This window comes from Eleutherodactylus coqui, chromosome 2 (genome assembly GCF_035609145.1).
Source record: "Eleutherodactylus coqui strain aEleCoq1 chromosome 2, aEleCoq1.hap1, whole genome shotgun sequence".
Classification (NCBI taxonomy): Eukaryota; Metazoa; Chordata; class Amphibia; order Anura; family Eleutherodactylidae; genus Eleutherodactylus; species Eleutherodactylus coqui.
In genome coordinates this window covers 106,398,270-106,413,613 of record NC_089838.1, presented here as the reverse complement: position 1 = coordinate 106,413,613, position 15,344 = coordinate 106,398,270, and the positions used below count along the sequence as shown (strand labels likewise).

The 15,344-nt window shown below is 45.8% G+C and overlaps 1 protein-coding gene across 1 annotated transcript; it reads right to left on the bottom strand.

The window, feature by feature from the left end:
• Positions 1 to 480: 480 nt before the first annotated feature.
• On the bottom strand, positions 481 to 15,140 carry GRPEL2 (GrpE like 2, mitochondrial). Its single transcript, XM_066591298.1, has 4 exons — positions 15,022 to 15,140; positions 6,482 to 6,632; positions 4,858 to 4,939; positions 481 to 2,958 (listed from the first exon to the last, which is right to left on the bottom strand). The coding sequence occupies exons 1-4, from the start codon at positions 15,090 to 15,092 to the stop codon at positions 2,627 to 2,629; spliced, it is 636 nt and encodes a 211-aa protein (XP_066447395.1). The 5' UTR covers positions 15,093 to 15,140; the 3' UTR covers positions 481 to 2,626.
• Between the last annotated feature and the right edge of the window lie 204 nt (positions 15,141 to 15,344).

Sequence of the window (15,344 nt, the reverse complement as noted above, 5' to 3'; positions counted from 1 at the left end):
AGAAGTTCGTGCTCTATGCTGCAGAGCGGACTTAGTTGTGCGAATGTACAATGTGTGTGCAGCAGTGCTGTGTATTACGTGAACGTACGGACACAATGGTGGAATCCAATACGTAGGCGATTTTACTAAGCCTCAGTAATGAAATGTACTATCGTAGTAATCCAACTATCGCATTTTTGAAGTATTCTTGAGGGACTTAAAAAAAAAAAAAAATTGCGTAAAAAAAAAGTTCAAGAATGTTTATGTTAATGAAAATCTCAAATTTCTTATACGCTTATTGAATGGTGAACACTGTAAAAACAAAAGCGAAAAACAAATGGTGGAATCTGATCTACCCGTGGACATGAGGCCCAAGTACAAACTATAACCCAGCCTTGATGTGTAACAAGTCTTAAGCATTTCCTGTGCACGTGTGCGGTCAGAGAGCTTCTCTGCATGCAGATATTCACCATTCTAGCATGAAAGATACAAATACCAATGTAAACGTCAAATCATTTTATTAGGAGTGAAACACCCAAAATTGGTGAAAAAAAACAATGCATATCCCCATAATAGACATTTCATGCTTTGCTGGACTTCTGTACCAGCCCAAGAGAGGCACACAATGACATCGTCACACGCTGTCTGCCAACACTGCACATAAGCCCCAGCTGTAGTGTATCAGGTATGTGTATCTATCTACACACAGTCATAAAGCCACCTTATTGGTCGTGTACAGAGGTAGAAGAGGTACAGTGCTGCACCCAAATGTTCACTATACATGGGCTGCTGAGGATAGATTTCCCTTCACTTCACGAACATGAAACTAATCTTCCGAATCCCCTGTACAATAAAAACACCCCTTCAAAAGCAATTGTTAACAATATAAATTAATGAAAATCAACGAAAATCAACACAAAAATTAAAAACGTATAACAAAACAGAAGACTTGTACTAAGAGGGGACCACCTGCATGAAGCTACGAACCATTTATTGTACCAGTTCTGCATTTTATCCCTGTATGTACAGCACAAGGACCAACCATTGTGTAACTAATGGGGGTCAGTACTACTACATACCGTACTACTAGCCCGGTACCTGTAACATTCAAGCTGGTTGCAGGGGAAAAACCCTCTAAACTAAAGTCTATTTCACACAAAAATGGACTTACAGGAGTTAATGCAAAGCTGGATTTCTATTTATGCCAATTTATGTCTATAGGCAACAATGCAGGTTTATGATAGTTAGGGAGTCAATATTTAAAGATATGGACACCTTGCATGTATATTGCTATAGGGTCCAATTTGAAATGTAGCACCGTTTGCCTTCTGCAGCTCCTACATATCACTATGTAGACACCGCAGTCTAAAGTCTCAATAGGAGGTCCATCAGTGAGGTTGGACGGACTGCTTAACTCTCCTCTGCCCTCTACTCTCCTGCACCTTCTTATTAGATACTTTATGGCAACAAAGTTTCTTTGTTTTGGTCATAAGTTAGCGGATACGGTGGTGCCGGAGAGATCCAGAAACAAGGGATGAAAACTACCGTGTTTCCCCGAAAATAAGACAGTGTCTTATATTTTTTTGTTCAAAAAGGTTTAACTTTTTTACATGTATAGCTGCCTGGACACTATTTAAATTGACTTTTTTAATTAACTGTTAGCAGGGCTTATATTTCAAGCATCCTCTAAAAGCCTGAAAAATCATGCTATGTCTTATTTTCAGGGAAACTGGGTATTATAAAAGGGAACAGAGCCCCACATGGGTTTTGTATTTTAAATAAAAATTATAAATATATTTAATATTAATAAGCCCACAAAATGCTAGCTAACACTGAATGGTTTGATATATTTAATTACAAAAAAAGGTCATCATTTGGGAGTTTGCTTCGGAATAAACTAATACAATCTATGTAATTAAAGACGTTTAAAATCACCGAAAATGATATTAACTAACCAAAAGAAAGCAAAATAAACTCCAACCCTCAGAAAAGCTTCAAGAAGAAAATATGTGCTAGACACAGAATCGTGAACATATGCGATCTTTGTGCCACAAATCATCCACTAAAAATAAAGCTGTCCCTTAATTCCAGAGACGATTGTAAAGCACAAAGCAAGAACTGTACCAATGTGAGGTTAAAGAGGTTGCCCCAAAGTTTAAGCCCATACCCCCCCATCCACAGGCTAAGAGATCAGCAAGGTTCCCACCGTTGTGACCCCCACCTAATCGCCAGAACAAGGGTCCCGCAAACTCTTGTGCGAATGGAGTTGTGGCAGGGCATATATGCTGCAGCTCCATTTATCTCTAGGAGACCACTGAAGACAATATTCTGCCATCATCAATGGTCCCATAGAGATAAACTTAGTGATGGCCGCTGCTCCATTCATGAGGACACAAGACTACTGTTCCCTTGATCGATGGATCCTCACCATAGATACTTACTGCCCATTTTGTGGATAGGGAATAAGCTTAAAACTTGGGACCCCTTTAAATTAAGGCACTCCAGGAGTGGAGCAACCAGCGACTCCTGTGCAGTAACATCTCCAGATAAAGTAAGAAAGTGTGATTAAGCTCTAATCATAATAAATAAAAGGGGATTTTTTTCAGAGGAACATAAAAGGGGATTTGAAAATCAGTCAAAATATGTGTCACTGCTGCGTTTCCACCGCTATGCCAACTTGCGCATGACGTATGGTTCTACCATGTAATTTGTATCCATCTTGCTGTATGGTGGCCACACTTCCAGGCCTCCTTCCCTCTGATGGCACATGGCAGACTATCTCATGGTCATACGGGTCATAGTCCCCTCCCACAGGTGTCATTTTCTGCAGTCCATGTTTTGTAAATACACTTTGCAGTTTCCCTTCAACTGAACATAAGATTTCTGAGACGTCATCCATCCCTTTCTGTTTGGTTTCAATTACAGCCTGCTCCAAGATATCGGCCACCTCTACCAGGTCCCGACAGAAGCTCTGGATACCTGCAGAAAAATCAAAGGTACCAACAGGTTAAACACATCAATTCCCACGAACAGGTCTTATATAACGAGTGAACAATTCTCCACTTATTTTGTATACAAGCTGACCAAAGCCTTAAATCCGAGAATGGTAGAGTTGGAAGGCACCTCCAGGGTCATCGGGTCCAACCCCCTGCTCAGTGCAGGATTCACTAAATCATTCCAGACAGATATTTGTCCAGCCTTTGTTTGAACACTTCCATTGAAGGAGAACTCGCCACCTCCTGTGGCAACCTGTTCCACTCATTGATCACCCTCACTGTCAGAAAGTTTTTTTTCTGATATCTAATCTGTGTCTCCTCCCTCTCAGTTTCACCCCATTGCTTCTAGTCTTTCCTTGTGCAAATGAGAATAGGGCTGATCCCTCTGCACTGTGACAGCCCTTCAGATATTTGTAGACAGCTATTAAATCTCCTCTCAGCCTTCTTTTTTGCAAACTAAACATTCTCAGATCCTTTAACCGTTCCTCATAGGACATGATTTGCAGACCGCTCACCATCTTGGTAACTTCTCTGAACTTGCTCCAGTTTGTCTAGGTCTTTTTTAAATTGGGGTGCCCAGAACTGGACACAATATTCCAGATGAGGTCTGACTAAGGAAGAGTAGAGGGGGGATAATTACATCACAATTCTGTGATGTAGTAACAGAATATTAAGAGAAGCATAGAGTCTAGATTACGTTTGCCTTTTTGCTGTTGCATCACATTGTTGACTCATGTTCAGTTCATGATCTATTAGTATACCCAAGTCTTTTTCACATGTGCTGCTGCTTAGCCCAATTCCTTCCATTCTGTATGTACGTTTTTCATGTTTCTTGCCCAGATATAGGACTTTGCGTGTCTCCCTTTTAAATACCATTTTGTTAGTCACTGCCCACTGTTAAAACTTGTCTTGATTTTTTTTTAATCCCCTCCCTCTCTTTAGTGTTTCTTCGCTATCCCTCCTAGCTTTGGGTTGATCAGTTTCCTCTCAATTCCCTCATCCAGATCTTTATAAAAAGGTTAAACACTGGGCCCAGCACAGAGCGTTGAGGTACCCCACTTGAGACATTCTTCCAACTAGATGTGCAGCCATTTATGACCACTTTGAGTACGATCAGCCAGTTGTGAATCCACCTAAGGCTGGGTTCACACAAAGCGTAGATCTTGCAGAATGTCCGCAGTGGGACCGCACAGAAATTCAGCGAGAATTCCGCAGCAGAAAGGCAGCTTCAAAACCCGCGCCGTTCGGATTAGGTCATAGGGAATTTAGAATAGCCTGGCCTTACTTGTTTGTTACAAACTCATGTTGGCTCTTCTAGAAGCCTTTTCTTTTTATGCCATTTCCTAGCTTACGCCTCGATATAACAGTCCAAAAAGACGTTCTCTTCTCATGAAGTGATATGTAACGATATTGCATTTTTAAGTCACCGGATTCAATCCAAGTTGTTTGACGCCTAGCGCAATTACAAAAGACACACAACAAATACTGCCGCATGTCCCAACAGAAGATGGACTGCTGATAGTTTTAGTTAATACATTAGTTCTTGGCCATATACTAAGTAGCAAAAAATAGCTTCAATGAACTAAAGAAGCACTATGGGCATGTGCTGACAAAGGATTGTGGTCGAGCATTGGCTACAGTAGCAGTATCTCTCTTCATTAACCCTGCCCTCATCACTCACACAGCCATCTTTAACAGATAGGCCTGGATGCTGACCAAATAGTTTCTATTTATTGCATAGAACAAATCATGTGTCTGTAATACTGTAAGGCAGAGAGAAGTGAGAATTCTGTCATATTCTGCCCTGTGACTTGTGTCTGACAGCATGTGCCGAAGGATAAAATATATACAAAACACATTTAAAAACAATCCAGATTCTCACCAAAGAGCTTTGCATCCTTCACAAACTTCTGGGTTCTTTTCCTGACATTCTCGGAGTCCGCTACAGCTTTGCTGTAACTCTCCTAGTGATGAAAAGAATATTAAAGAACACGGTCTATGCATTAGGGAAAAATAAAGTCTCACTGGAGATATGTGTGTGTGTGTAATTTATATATATTACACACACACACACACACACACACACACACTGAATGTGTTGTACATTTTCATTTGCTTTGTGAGCCTTCAGTGAGGTGACCAATCAGAGGACTGCTTATAGAGATGCAATTACTACACAAGTTACATGCAAAGAACAGACAGTAGACCAGAAGTAAGGTGGGACAACGGCAGGTTCCAACAGCAACACTATACTATGCAAGGGTCATGTATGTACATAGCTGGTGCGGTCATCCGCCTAATCATATGAACCCGATGCAAATATTTGTTCACAGGAAGACTCTGGTCAAAAAGTGGTTCTAAAAACAAAAGCAGCTGCATACAGAGTGCTTGACTGTTTACAGACAGCACACAGGAAAGCTTTAGGCCGAATGCACACGGCTGAGTCGGATACCGCATTTGGGATCCGACCCGGTGCCTGGCCAGTGACCCTCCCCCCATGTACCTGTCCGCAGTGTTCTTCATCTGTAATGCAGATGTGCTGGCCGGCACATGCGCCGAACAGATGACTCTGTGCCATCGCTAGGTGGTAATGCAGATTCTGCAGCCCATCCGGCTTCCATTGACTTAAATGGAAGCCATCTGTGCGGAAATCGAGCTAAAATAGGACATGCTGCAACTTTTCCTCCGTGAGCTGAAAAATCGCAACGCATTACCACTCGTGGACATGGAAAAGCGATTTTGCATAGCACGTTATGGGCAGCATTTGCTGTGGAACCCGGAGGCGGACACTCGGTCCGGATTCCGCAATGCATATACGCCCGTGTACATTGGGCCTTATGCTCTAGACGTCTGCCTTCCCTATGGGTGTTAGTTGGTGGGTGCACACAGTTTCCTAATATTGACAGTCTCATTGGAAAGACCAGTAGGAAAGACATTAAGGTTGAAGCGATATTCCAGGCTTCTATAATCGATGACCTATCCTCTGGATAGGTCATCACTAGTTGATCGGCAAAGATCTGCCGCTCGGGATCCCTGCCAATCAGCTAATCATCCAGCCTCCTGTCAGGTTATTGGGGAGACGACATTATACAGTATTGCATCAACATCTCATGCCTGTCCATGTCTGTGCAGGAGCCATAGAGAAAAATACAGGAGTTGCTTATCCACAGACACTGATGCGATGCTGCAGATAATACTGTGTGTTCTGCTCCTCCAGAATCTTCTAGTTACCTATTAGACACCTTATCAGTGTCAGCTGAATACCAGGGGTCATATGACATGTTTGGTGGATCACAGGATTAACATAGGGGTTACTGCGCTGGTATAAGAAAGGCATGCAAGAAGAATTTTAAATACATATATATTAGTAAATTGCAGGATTCCTATTCTATAACAAAAAAACAAAAACTCACAACACACTATAAAGAAAAGAAAAAAAACAAAAAACTAAAAAGTGGACAAGCCCTTTAATTATGAAAGGCCGTAATGTATTACAAGGAACTTACTGTTAAATCCCGAACTTTCTCCTCAAGCTGAGTAGTCTTCTTTTCCAGCGATCTCATAGCATAGGACTGATCATCGCCACCATCATCGGTGGTGGACTGGTCCCCGGTACTTCTCTGCTGAGCCGCAGCACTATAGGCGCACGCTGAACACCTGTCAGTAAAGCATTAAAGGGTTAATCCCCAATTTAATAAACAATCATCTTCATGTTACTCTCATCTTGCCATTCCTCTCCACTGCAGGCATACACAATCCATTACTTGGGGCGAGCTCACACGGGCTTAAGTGGTTTTCGGTCCCTGGATATTTTTTGTGTATTTCAGACTTTCTGCTGCGCTTTTGTGTGTGTCAATAAGTGGTGTCTCCATACAAGCCATTTTCAGCACAGTTAATAGAAAGGTAAACAATCACTGACTGGCATGCTTTGTTGATTGGCGCGGTTTACATCTGGTTGAGAATTGGCCCACGTAAGAGTCCCCCCAGTCGCGGAGGTCTAATAGAGGATCTTTCTCAATTACAGGGCTTCCTCAATTAGTAGGAGGTGGGTCCAGCGAACAGAGGCCACTGTGTGCATTACTACCAGCTGCCCAGACAATGGGGTCATTCCAGAACTCTGCACTACAAAGACCTTATGTAACGAGTCTCCTCTGGGAGCTGCAATCACATCCCAAGATCCGGGAAAGCTAAAGGCACCGGGATGATGGTAGTCCTCTACCACCAGATAGATCTCTGGGATGAAGGCTTAGCAATAGAGCTGGTGTGATCTCATCAGTGCAACCCGTAGATTAGACACCACACCAAATATTAGTGATCAGGGTGCAGACTACCCAAGAGGCACATGCTACTGGAGATCGGCAAGAAGGAGTACAATTTTCCCCATGGTGTATTGTTTACATAGATTACCAAGCATACTACTCCTCCAACGCTAGCTAATTACAATGCTACAACCATCCAGGCAAGCAGTAACACAGAATGTAGTTACAGAGAAGGTCTCATTTGTAAGTCCAAGGGGTTAGGTTTGTACTCCAAAACGAAAGTCAGATTACACTATTCTGCCTGCAAGGACAGAAGATCCCCCTGAAGTTACCTGTAGAGCGCCTGTCTAGTGGCTCATGGAGTCTCTGTAGGTCCACATCATGGCGCGGTAGGCACTGTACCCCTCCATGAGCTGCCAGATCCCTTCTAACATCTCTCTAGGGAAGAGAAGGACTTACTATTGAGCAAGGTTTTTCTTAGGGATCCTTAAAAGGATTTTCCCACCAAAGCAACGCTTACCCCATCTACAGGGTAGGTGATAAACGACTGACAGCTGAGGGTCACCCTTATGGCCCTTTAACACAGGCCACGGCTAAGGTCGTTAGCGCTCGTACAGAGCACTTACACTGAGAGACTTATCACGGGCTTCTCGCTCAGCGCTATACCTTTTATGTGAAGCACAATCGTTTTTTTTTTCCACGGATTGACAGTATTCAGCCATCACCATAGACAGGGAATGGAGAGGTGGTCACACATTTGCACCACCACTCCATTCACAAAAGGGTACTCTGGGTGTGCCATTTTCCAGCACTCGAACCCCTGTGATCAATCATTTATCACCTATCCTGTAGACAAGTGACAATTTACTTTGGTGGGATGAAGCCTTTAAGGAATCAGTAAAGAGTAATGCCCCTTTTACACGGGCTGAGAATCTCACGATTCTAGCTTGCCCGAGCAAACAAGCTGCTGACGTCAGACGCTAGTGCGCGCTCCGCTCTGGCGCGCTAGTCGTTTGGCGGCGCCAGTGCGCGCTCCGCTCTGGCGCGCTAGTCGTTTGGCGACGCCAGTGCGCGCTCCGCTCTGGCGCGCTAGTCGTTTGGCGACGCCAGTGCGCGCTCCGCTCTGGCGCGCTAGTCGTTTGGCGACGCCAGTGCGCGCTCCGCTCTGGCGCGCTAGTCGTTTGGCGACGCCAGTGCGCGCTCCGCTCTGGCGCGCTAGTCGTTTGGCGACGCCAGGCGCTTGCGTGCGCTCCGTTCTGGGGCGCTAGTCATTTAGTGCAACACATTCCTATGTGACACACAATGTGATTGTTCTCAGTAAGGCCTCTTGTCCACAAGCTAATTGTAATTGTGTTTCCCACGGCCGGCGATAATCTGACCGCGGGGAACGCAATGAACACGTTCCATAGCCTTGCTATGGAAAGCGCAGCCCCCCTGTCCACGAGCAAAGAATCATTGCGATTCTCCGCTAATGGGCAGCAAATCGCAGCATGCTGCGAATTGCTGTGATTCTCCGTGGTCAGCCTATCTGTCCGATAGACTCACCGTGGAGATCCATCTGCTGGCTCCCACGGCTGAGATCCGCCGCGGGATAACACAACGCCCATGGACAGGCAGCCTAAGAGAAACCAAGTGATCTTGTAGATGTGATACCTTTTAATGGCTAACAAAAACATGATGGTATAGCTAGCTTTCAAATCTACTTGGGGGTTCTTCCTCAGGCATAATGACAGACCGGAGAGGCATGCATATACTGAACGACCAGTGTTTAACCTGTACGACACTGGTTTTTATGCCCGCTGAAACTAAACAACGAGCGAGAATCCTGAGGTTTGCCCACATTTAAACTGAATGATTATTGGTCAGTTTCGCTCACCTAAATGATTTCCTGAATATCATTGCATACAATGGGGCGTTACTGCACTGTTTAAAAACTTTTCAAAATCAGAGCAACATATCAAAAACTTTGATCAATGGGTGCTCAGACCCCTGCTTACCACAAAGGGGCTGCAGCGCTAACCAGGGGGCTGCCTTTGTTGCCTGCCAGTTACCATATGCATACTGATCTCTAGAAGTCTATGCATCAGTCTGCATCTGTAGACAGACAATGAATACAATCGAGGGATCATAATGATCAGGCGAGTGATTTTCAGCGATTAGTGGGCGTCTCAGCATCCAGATCCCTAATGATCCAAACTTTTGACGGGTCGCTCTGACTTTTCAAAAGTTTAAAAAAAAAAAAAAAAAAAGTGTTGTTGCTCTTTAAACACTGAACCCCTACATACCTCCTTGGTCCCCAAATTATGGATCCATACAACACAGATGTGGAATCTGGCCATATACATCTGGCTTTACTCAATCTCTCACCACGTTATCCTATAAAGGCTGCAGTAGCCTATAACAAGCAATACCCAATATTAATTATTGCTGTGTACGGTCCTACTGCAGCCCCACGTTGTAAGTAGTCGTGTGACTCCAGTAAGACCTTGTGGGACTTTCCTAATGTCTTGTAGTTTATGTAGTGCCCATTCCAGGAGGCCATGTGCACACCGACTCCAAAACAAGGGGAACTTTTAGTAGATCCCTGTTAGTTTCCTCCTCCTCTCTGCAGGAAAAGCCTTATAAATGTGTATGCGAGTCGGGACTACGTGAAGGAGAGAAGGAGTAGAATGGATTCTCCCCGCCTGCTGACTGCTCCCCCTCCCCGTTCTATATACAGGAGCTGGAAACCTTCCATCATTTACCAGTGCGAAGTCTATTCACCGCAGCAGAATAACCACCCAGCTTACAGTATATAATAGCCATCAAACATTCCATGCAGGCGCGTTAACCCCTCAGTGGGCGGACAGAACCAAGCGACATTCATCAGCTCACTACAAGTGCCGTGACTCACTGACACGGCCGTACAAGAGCTGTTTTTTTTTTTTTCACGGGACAAGTTGTGTTTTTCAGCGGCACCGCTCGGGGGTACTAATGTGTTGTACAAGGTATTAGATTTTTGGGGGCAGATGGGACCCACACATGCCCCCCAGAAGTGTTATAGTTTTTATTGGTACCATTTGGGGGGACATGTGACTTTTGCATTGCTTTTATAAGGCAAGCAAAAGATATATAGTAATTCTAGTAAGTTTTAAAGTTATTTTAATGGTGTTCAACATGTGCAATAGAGAGTACTGGAGGAAAAAAAGAAAAAAAAAAAAAAAAAACCACCCGCACCTAGAAGTAGTAGTTTTGCAAAACTCGGCATGCAGTTCCATCTCAGACAGCTATACTAATGATTAGAGTTGTGCTGATTAGATGGACGGTCTTGCAGTGACTAGAGCCCATTGATTTCAATGGGTTTGTTCACGAGTATTTCTTTCACGTGATGTGCAACCGCGTGGAAAAAATACGCGGCATGTCCTATCTGTGCATATTACGCACCATATTAGCCCACTGTAATCAATGGGAATGCATAGGACATAGGTAGCCTGTGTATGTATTGATGCACTAAGTCAATGCGATTTTGCAAGTTTTTTTTGCATGTGCAAATATGCAGTGATTTGCGCACACAGAAGCATGCGGGCATAAGCGCATTTCAGTCCCGTAAATACGCAGCATATATCCATGCGCTCACGTCTGTGTGTAAATAAGCCCTTACACAGGCCTAGTGATACGAGCAGAAGGCAGCCAGGCTTTTGGGATGGGCAATCTAATCTGGCAAAGTTAAAACCGCTGGAGGGCAGGACAGAGACCGGACAGACCCCAGTATAGTCAATGGGGTCCGTCCCCAGCTGGTCCCATCATAGCACAGATCTGGCTTTCCACTTTGATGATCCTAGAACAGAATAGCAGGCGGCATAGTGCAGGGGTATAGCTTTACAACAAATGTAAACATCTGTCCATCTTTTGTCCCCCCGCCTTGAGCTGGGACCACCAAGAAAGAAAATCCCTCATCTATGGTCACCATACAGTTGCTGCGGAGACCCCTTATCACGTCACTGACCTCCCTGTACCCACTTCACTGACCTCCCTGTACCCACCCCTGTACCCACGTACAGCCAGCTGACACACTTATTAATTCAAGAACTTGCCAAACCCGAGTAAGGTCAGCCAGGAAACCCCACGGAGAGCAGATATAGTGTACAACTAGCCGAGACCTGAGAAAATATTGTGTAATGCAACAGCAGAGACGGAGCAGAGATCCAGAACAGCAGCTTTTAGCCATGATCAATGACATCCAATGACGCAACGTCTATAGTATAACCTAACGAGCAGCTCTGTCTGCGTGCGTGTAAGGGGGGGGGGGGGGGGGGTATGTTACACTACAGTGCGGTATGACATCACTTCTATCTCATTACTGCTGACAGAGTGTATATAGCAGGCGGACATAGAGAGACCAATACACCCGCAGCAGTGATAGTACAACGCAATAGCAGTATTACATGTCAAACATGGAGCATCACTGGAAGAACTGCCGCAAAACAGGATTTCTTAAATCGGGAAGCCAAACCCAACATTGAGTGATTACACAAAGAATATACTGTTGATTCAACGAATGACAACACACTGTGGACCAAGACAGGAAGCACTAATGACTGCCCATGGCATGGGTTAGGAGAGGTATCCTTAAGGAGAGCACCTTGAAGGCGTGAGGAGACTTATAAAGCCGCCCATGGTCCTCTGGGAAATATGCAAAGATGGAACAATATCTCTACAGCGCCACCTATGGGAAGGTGGCATTCCTGCACGTCAATGTTATGAAGCTCATCTAAAAAGGCCAGCATTGACTGTGAATTGAAAATCAAGCCAGAATACCAGTGAGGAGCCCCTGACACCAACCACAGCCTGCCATGTGCAGAGTAAATAGGTTACACTAGGAGCTTACAATCTATAGTCATGTACAGCCTCCAGGGACTACTTCTAGGGGACATTGGACATAAGTGACTCACAACCACTTCTAACCCCCTGACAGCAGGTAATAGGGCTATAGGCGTCAGCTGGAAGGAGGGTGTACAGGCGCCATGAGAGCACACAGCAGCCCCCATTGTCCATGGCTGGAAGGTGGAGAGGGATCTGCTGTAATCTAATGGCTTTTCACAGACATGAGATTTCTGCCTGCACCTCCTTACACAATCACCGGTCACAAGACCCAGTAGACAGTCTGGACGTCTAGCAGATCCTTCTGTATATAATAGTCCTGTGACAACTCTTATGTCTACAGTGACCGGCACAAAGGTCCCACAGCTGGGGGATAAGCAGCCACCACCATTACAGACAGTCCTCCGGCTACATAACACAATAACACTCAATTATGGCCCATCTACACCTAATGATTAGCGCTCAAAATTCGTTCAAACGAATGAATCTGAGCAAATCGGTCAGTGTAAGTGCGACCCCCCCCCCCCCCCCCCCCAAAAAAAAAAAGAATTATGGCTGGCTTGTCATTGCGTGTAAACGCTCCTTGCTCCGCATAGAAGGTGAAGCGCAAAGTTTCTTCAAACGATGGAAAATGGCTGCTAATCGTTACAGCCAAACGTGAAGCCATTGTGCACGACTCGTTTCAGCCTGCATACAGATCATCGCTGGGTCGCTCACTTCTCGCTGTGTCTAAACGCTCCCCGCTCCTAGATTGTGAGGCGGTGACGTCCGCATTCGTTTAAACCAGAGTCATCCCGTGTACACGGGCATTAGACTGGCCATCCCGCTGGGTCACCCACTTCTCACCCATTAGATAACAGTGGGCACCCGTGTGTGGTGGTCTTTCATTCACGAACTGCATGTTTACTCTGCATGGAGCCGGACATCCGGAAAAGATCGAGATCTAGAACCTCATGTGGGGCAGAGAGCTAAGGCTGCAGAAATGTAGTCCTAAGAGCTCGCTCACAACCTGAAGGTTGCGGGTTCAATCCCTGCGTGGTTCAGGTAGCCGGCTCAAGGTTGACTCATCCTTCCGAGGTCAGTAAAATGAGTACCTAGATTTATTTTTATTTTATCTCTGTCTTGCTCCACCTCCCTTTAGGGAGCGATTACTGATCCTGTGTGACACCAAGGGACTGCTAAGCGCCAAACACTCGTCACAAAGATGGAGTGCCCAACAGTCCTCCCACGTAAAGCCACAATAAGGCCCCTTTTACACGGGACGACCCGTCAGAAGTAGATGCCCAACAGGCCGTCCCAGCAATAACCATTCCTCTTACACAGGAACAATCATCGCTGAGTGAATGAAGGCAGAGCAGCCGGGGATCATTCCAACCCGCTCACCTCCATTTACAGTAAACAGGCAGTCGTTCATAGATGAGCCACTACCTGTTCACACAGGCCAATCGTCATTCAGTTTTTATGTCTGCAGAAACTGAACCACCGACAAAAGAATTCTCGTTCAGTCGCGGCATGCATTTACACCGAATGATAATCACTCAGATCACTAATGAATCTGAACAATCATTGACCCGTGTAAAAGGGCCCCAAGTCACGATTTCCATGTAAAATCCTAATAACGGCACCGCTGGACGAGATCTAATCAAATTGCTGAAGCGGAGACCAATAGGCTTCAATACGGCAGGGTTGGGTTCAGTCTGGCATTTTGATTAATGGCTGAAACCAGGAAAACCCCGCCAGGACCCCTGGATGGAGGTAAGAACGAGGTACAGACGTAGCAGCGCCCACAAGGATGCTTGGGCGTTACACCCTGTAGGGAAGACGGCCGGCCTGTTTAGGCCACATTATGCTACTTGTGTAGCGCGGCTGCTGCCATTCATAGCGGGAGGCAGTGATGCTAAGCAATTAGCAGAGCTGCGCCGAGAGACTCGTTACCAGACTAGACCGCTCACACACCGCACGGCAGCGCTGCCAGATCTGGATGATCAGCCCTTATCTCAGTTTGCTAAAGTTACAACTCCTTTACGTTTTTTGGTCAGACACAGACTGAAAATATTCAATTTAATACGCCAGCTGTAAAACAGAGCTACATGGCAGAGCAGCAAACAGGTCTGTCAAGGGGGATTCCGGGACTTTTTTTTTTTTTAATGGCTTCTATTGATGACCGACAGGTCACCAATAGATGATCAGGTCGGTCCTCCACTTAGATCCCTGATCAGCTGATACCCGGGATCGTTGTCAGAACAAGCAGCGCTGACCCTAGTGAAGTGGTCCGAGTCGGTACTGCAGGTGCAGCTCTCACTGAACTAAACGGGAACTACGCCTGTGATACCAACCTACGCAATGATCAGCGCTTCTTGTTCTGACTGCAGTGATGGCGACCCTGGGAATCAGCTGATTGACACAGATCTGTGCAGCGGGTTCCAGTCAGTCATCAATAGGAAGAATAAAACGAAGCAAATGTCCCAGGATACCCCTTTAAAAAGTGACCCTAACAGGTGTCCGATTTTTTTTTTTGCGTGTCGGATTTTTTAAAAAGTATTCCAATCTATTAACCCTTTCAGGTCTGTAATTTGAATCAAGTTTAAAACAGTTTTTAAGACTATGGGACAAATATGTCCCTCGGTCTTCAAAGGGTGCAGTTAATGTGGAGTCCCTCCCTTTAGTCAAATAAGAGGTCCTGGGGTTCAATGCGGGTCACAGGTCCATCCCCCTCCTTCTGTAGCAGCCCCCTGGCAAGTGCTGACTATGTGTGCGCAGCTCCTGCGGCGGTCACCATGGTAACCAGATAAGTAGTGTCCAGTCCACCTGATAAAGCCGTATAATGGTGAGCGCGGCCCGGAGCCTCACCCTACAATATAGTACCCGGGACTCATGTCCTATATCTCCTATACAACGCCTCGCCGTCCGCACCCCTTACTTCTCACCTGCCCGGCCGGGCCCCGAGCGCCAGTATCCGCAGCTGTTCCGCCGCCGCTCTTAGCCTCACTCCGGCCATGTCCACTTTTCTTGTCTCTCTGCTTGTAACTGACCTCACCGCGCCTGCGCATTACAACCACTATCAGAGCCCGAGGCAGGACGGGCGGCAGCCAATAGAATAAGAGGAGGCGTGGCCAGCTACAACTCCCTTTGTAGTACGCTCCGCCCGCCCGGATGCAGCCGTAGTATGACGAGTATGTGCGGTGGAGCGGCAGACAATGGAGGCAACCTGTACGGCGTCCCATCCATCCATCATTATGTCTGAGCACAT

Bases quoted from the DNA above. Each gene is read 5' to 3' on its own strand.
- GRPEL2 (XM_066591298.1), bottom strand. From the start codon at position 15,092: ATGGCCGGAGTGAGGCTAAGAGCGGCGGCGGAACAGCTGCGGATACTG. The intron at 6,633-15,021 runs GTGAGAAGTAAG...CTTTACTGACAG, and splicing joins CTCGGGGCCCGGCCGGGCAG to GTGTTCAGCGTGCGCCTATA. The intron at 4,940-6,481 runs GTAAGTTCCTTG...TTTCATCACTAG, and splicing joins AGAAAGTTCGGGATTTAACA to GAGAGTTACAGCAAAGCTGT.